Source organism: Microtus ochrogaster, chromosome 1, assembly GCF_000317375.1.
Source record: "Microtus ochrogaster isolate Prairie Vole_2 chromosome 1, MicOch1.0, whole genome shotgun sequence".
Taxonomy (NCBI): domain Eukaryota; kingdom Metazoa; phylum Chordata; class Mammalia; order Rodentia; family Cricetidae; genus Microtus; species Microtus ochrogaster.
Window position 1 is genome coordinate 48,654,003 of NC_022009.1, and position 3,361 is coordinate 48,657,363.

Sequence of the window (3,361 nt, forward strand, 5' to 3'; positions counted from 1 at the left end):
TGCAGACACTCTATAGCAATAAGAGTCCCACTCTTATTTGGGTTAAAGCTGTACTACATTCTACTTTTAATAAGAAAAACAGAAAATGCAATAATATTTATAACTCCTCAAAACATGAAAATTAACTTTGAGGTAATGTATGTGAAACCCCTGGTTATGATGGGAGTAGAGGATTATGAGAATGTAGTAAAGATGGAAAAGGCTGGGGCACGAGGCGCAAGACACCATCTGACAAGTGTGAACTATGGTAATGATAAGCACGGGGCCCAAGAATCTTTAGAGTAAATGTGGAAATCAGGTCTCAGATACAAGCAGGCTCAGGTAGCATTGCCCTAATGAGTGCATAAGTAGTACCTGGCATGGCAAAGAGGTAGGAAGGTGGAGGCTACAGAAGGAACTGGCCCCTGCTGGCCTGGAGCTCTTCCCGAGCAGGGGATTCTTGGTCTAGGCCACAGTCACCACCTGAAGATCTTACAGGTGCAGCCAGAACAACTATGCTGCTGGCTAGCAAAGACTCAGTGCCTCAGCCGAGAGGTCATCTCACTAACCATGCTGAGAGTGGCAACATTGTGTCATGAGTGGACAACATAGAGGGAACAAGAGCTACCAACAGTCATTTCATCCTCTGAAGTCCTGTCTCTCATCTCAGAACCTGCAGAAGCCAACAAGGGAAAAAGTGCCAGAGTCCTTAAGAAGTAAGAACCATGAAGGTCAGGTCAAAGGACACAGCTCTTATGTAAGGTGGACTCTGGAACCATAAGCAATAAGTCGTGGGCTTGACTGTTTAAGACTCAAAATAGATGACTAGGGTTCAACTTACCTACTATGCATAGGACCCTAAATTTGACTGCTAGCACCCTCCCACACACATGCATGCATGCGCTCATCAAGCATCAGGAGAGAAAAATGCTACCCAAGTGCTAGACTAAGCTGTCATCCTAGAGGCATATGGCCAATTCTGTACCTGCTCCACAGAGGCCAGAGGGGCGCCGCCCTGTGTGCATCCAATCCCTCTTCATTCTCTGCAGAAGCCTCAGGGCTGTCATGGATACTTCATGGTTCTTCTCCCCAAATTCCAGTAGATGAGCAAAACGTGGAATGTACAAGCATGGGTCTGTACAGTAGACACAATACCTTAGTGTGTATGTAGATACGTACACACAGCACTAAGCAACACCCTGCAACTGGGTGACTCTACCCACTTCTCCATGTACACAGGCTCTCTAAGGTCCCCTTCCCTGAAGCACAGCCTCTTTGACCTTAGCTATGCAGCTATGTTTACTACAGCCAGAGGAGAACTGCTGGCTTCACAGGGCACAAATCTGGGTATGTATGGCAATAGGGGTGGGGTACAACTTCCACCTTCTCTCAGAGGGTGACGAGAGGTCAAAGAGCAGGACAGGTGTGGGCTCTTTGTACACACACCACCTTCTGAATTTCCTGAGTGGCTGTGTCAGCTCAGTAGCTAGCAAAATGAACACAGTGGGCACACAAGTACACACATGTTCACAGTTGCTTCTTTTCCTAAGTGCCTGGCACTCTGATAGATACTGAAGTTTCAGTCAAAAATTTATGGAGCCCACCGGGCGGTGGTGGCGCACGCCTTTAATCCCAGCACTCGGGAGGCAGAGGCAGGTGGATCTCTGTGAGTTCGAGACCAGCCTGGTCTACATGAGCTAGTTCCAGGACAGGCTCCAAAACCACAGAGAAACCCTGTCTCGAAAAACCAAAAAAAAAAATAGAAAAAGAAAAAAAATTTATGGAGCCCATGAATGGGACAAGCAAGTAAAACCAAGTCAAAATTCAGTTCATTATTACCATACCATTAGTGCAAAGACATGACCTAGGGACAGAGGAGATCCTGGGACTTGTTCAGGAAGAACCACTTATGCTCAGGGCTGAGAAGCAGGCAGCTTAGAGAACGCTAGCAGATAATAATGGAGGAGGACCAGGGAGGCTCACAGAGGTCTTAGAGAAACTGGGAGGGAGAGAATCAGTCAGTTCACCTCATCTTTCAAATAGGAAGGCAAAGGCCCTCAGCTACTGACTAATACCTAGCCCATCCTCCCAGGCAAACTGACCTTTACCAAGTGACTCCATGAGATCATACATACAAGGATCCAGTCCAGTTCACACGAAGACTCAGAGAAGAAAGCTGAGTACAGTGCCTTTTACCTGTAACCCAAGCAACTTGGGAGATGGATGGGGAGAAAAAGAATTTGAGGCCACCCTAAACAACACAGACTCCATTTGATAGAGACAGAGACCCACATTGGAGCACCGGACTGAGCTCCCAAGGTCCAAATGAGGAGCAGAAGAAGGGAGAACATGAGCAAGGAAGTCAGGACCACGAGGGGTGCACCCACCCACTGTGACAGTGGGGCTGATCTATTGGGAGCTCACCAAGGCCAGATGGACTGGGACTGAATAAGCATGGGATGAAACCGGACTCTCTGAACATGGCAGACAATGAAGGCTGATGAGAAGCCAAGGACAAAGGCACTAGGTTTCGATCCTACTGCATGAACTGGCTTTGGGGGAGCCTAGCCTGTTTGGATGCTCACCTTCCTGGACCTGGATGGAGGGGGGAGGACCTTGGACTTCCCACAGGGCAGGACTGCTCTTCAGACTCAAGAGGGAAGGGGAATGTAGTGGGGTGAGGGGGAGAGAAGTGGGGAGAGGGAGAAGAGGAGTGGGGAGAGGAGTGGGGGAGGGGGAGAGGAATGGGAGGAGGGGGAGGGAAATGGGAGGCGGGGAGGAGGAGGAAATTTTTTCAACAAAAAAAAAAAAAAATTTAAAAAAACCAACTGGCCAACCAACCAACCAACCAACCAACCAACCAAAAACCAGAAGGAGATAGCAAGAGTTTAAGAGGGCAGTGAAGAAGGCCCGGAAGCAGTCTGAAACCTAGGACTGGATAGATTCAAGTCACATTCCACAGTAACCACCTGGCTATGTTGGGTACCAGTGTCCCTAGGTTGTGCTAAATTGTTGAGAATCCTAGCAGGTATCTTTAGTAAAAATTCAGCAGTCTTGGGTTTTTTGAGACAGGGTTTCTCTGTGTAACCCTGGTTGTCCTGAAATTCATTCTGTAGACCTGGTTAGCCTTAAACTTAAAGATCTGTCTGCCTCTGCCTTCTGAATGCTGGGATTAAAAGCATGTACCCAACGATAAGAGAGAAATTTTAATACATACACATATATACATACATATATATAATTATTACATATATTGTGTATGTATACACACACATAATTGTTATGTTTCAGGCCTTGTAAATACAGCAACGAATAGACTTGATTTTTAAAAATGTTCTCAGGCCTGGAGTAGTGGTGCAGGTCTTTAATCCCACCACCCAGA

General features: G+C 47.0%; 1 protein-coding gene across 4 annotated transcripts in view; it reads right to left on the minus strand.

Moving 5' to 3' along the window:
• The window catches only part of Brf1 (BRF1, RNA polymerase III transcription initiation factor subunit), a 52,043-nt gene that overhangs the window by 20,164 nt on the left and 28,518 nt on the right, over positions 1-3,361 (minus strand). For all 4 annotated transcript variants that reach the window (XM_013346251.2, XM_026781513.1, XM_026781511.1 and 1 more), the window contains one exon: positions 965-1,114. In XM_013346251.2, the coding sequence (XP_013201705.1) occupies positions 965-1,114 (150 nt within the window). The remainder of the gene's footprint in view (positions 1-964; positions 1,115-3,361) is intronic.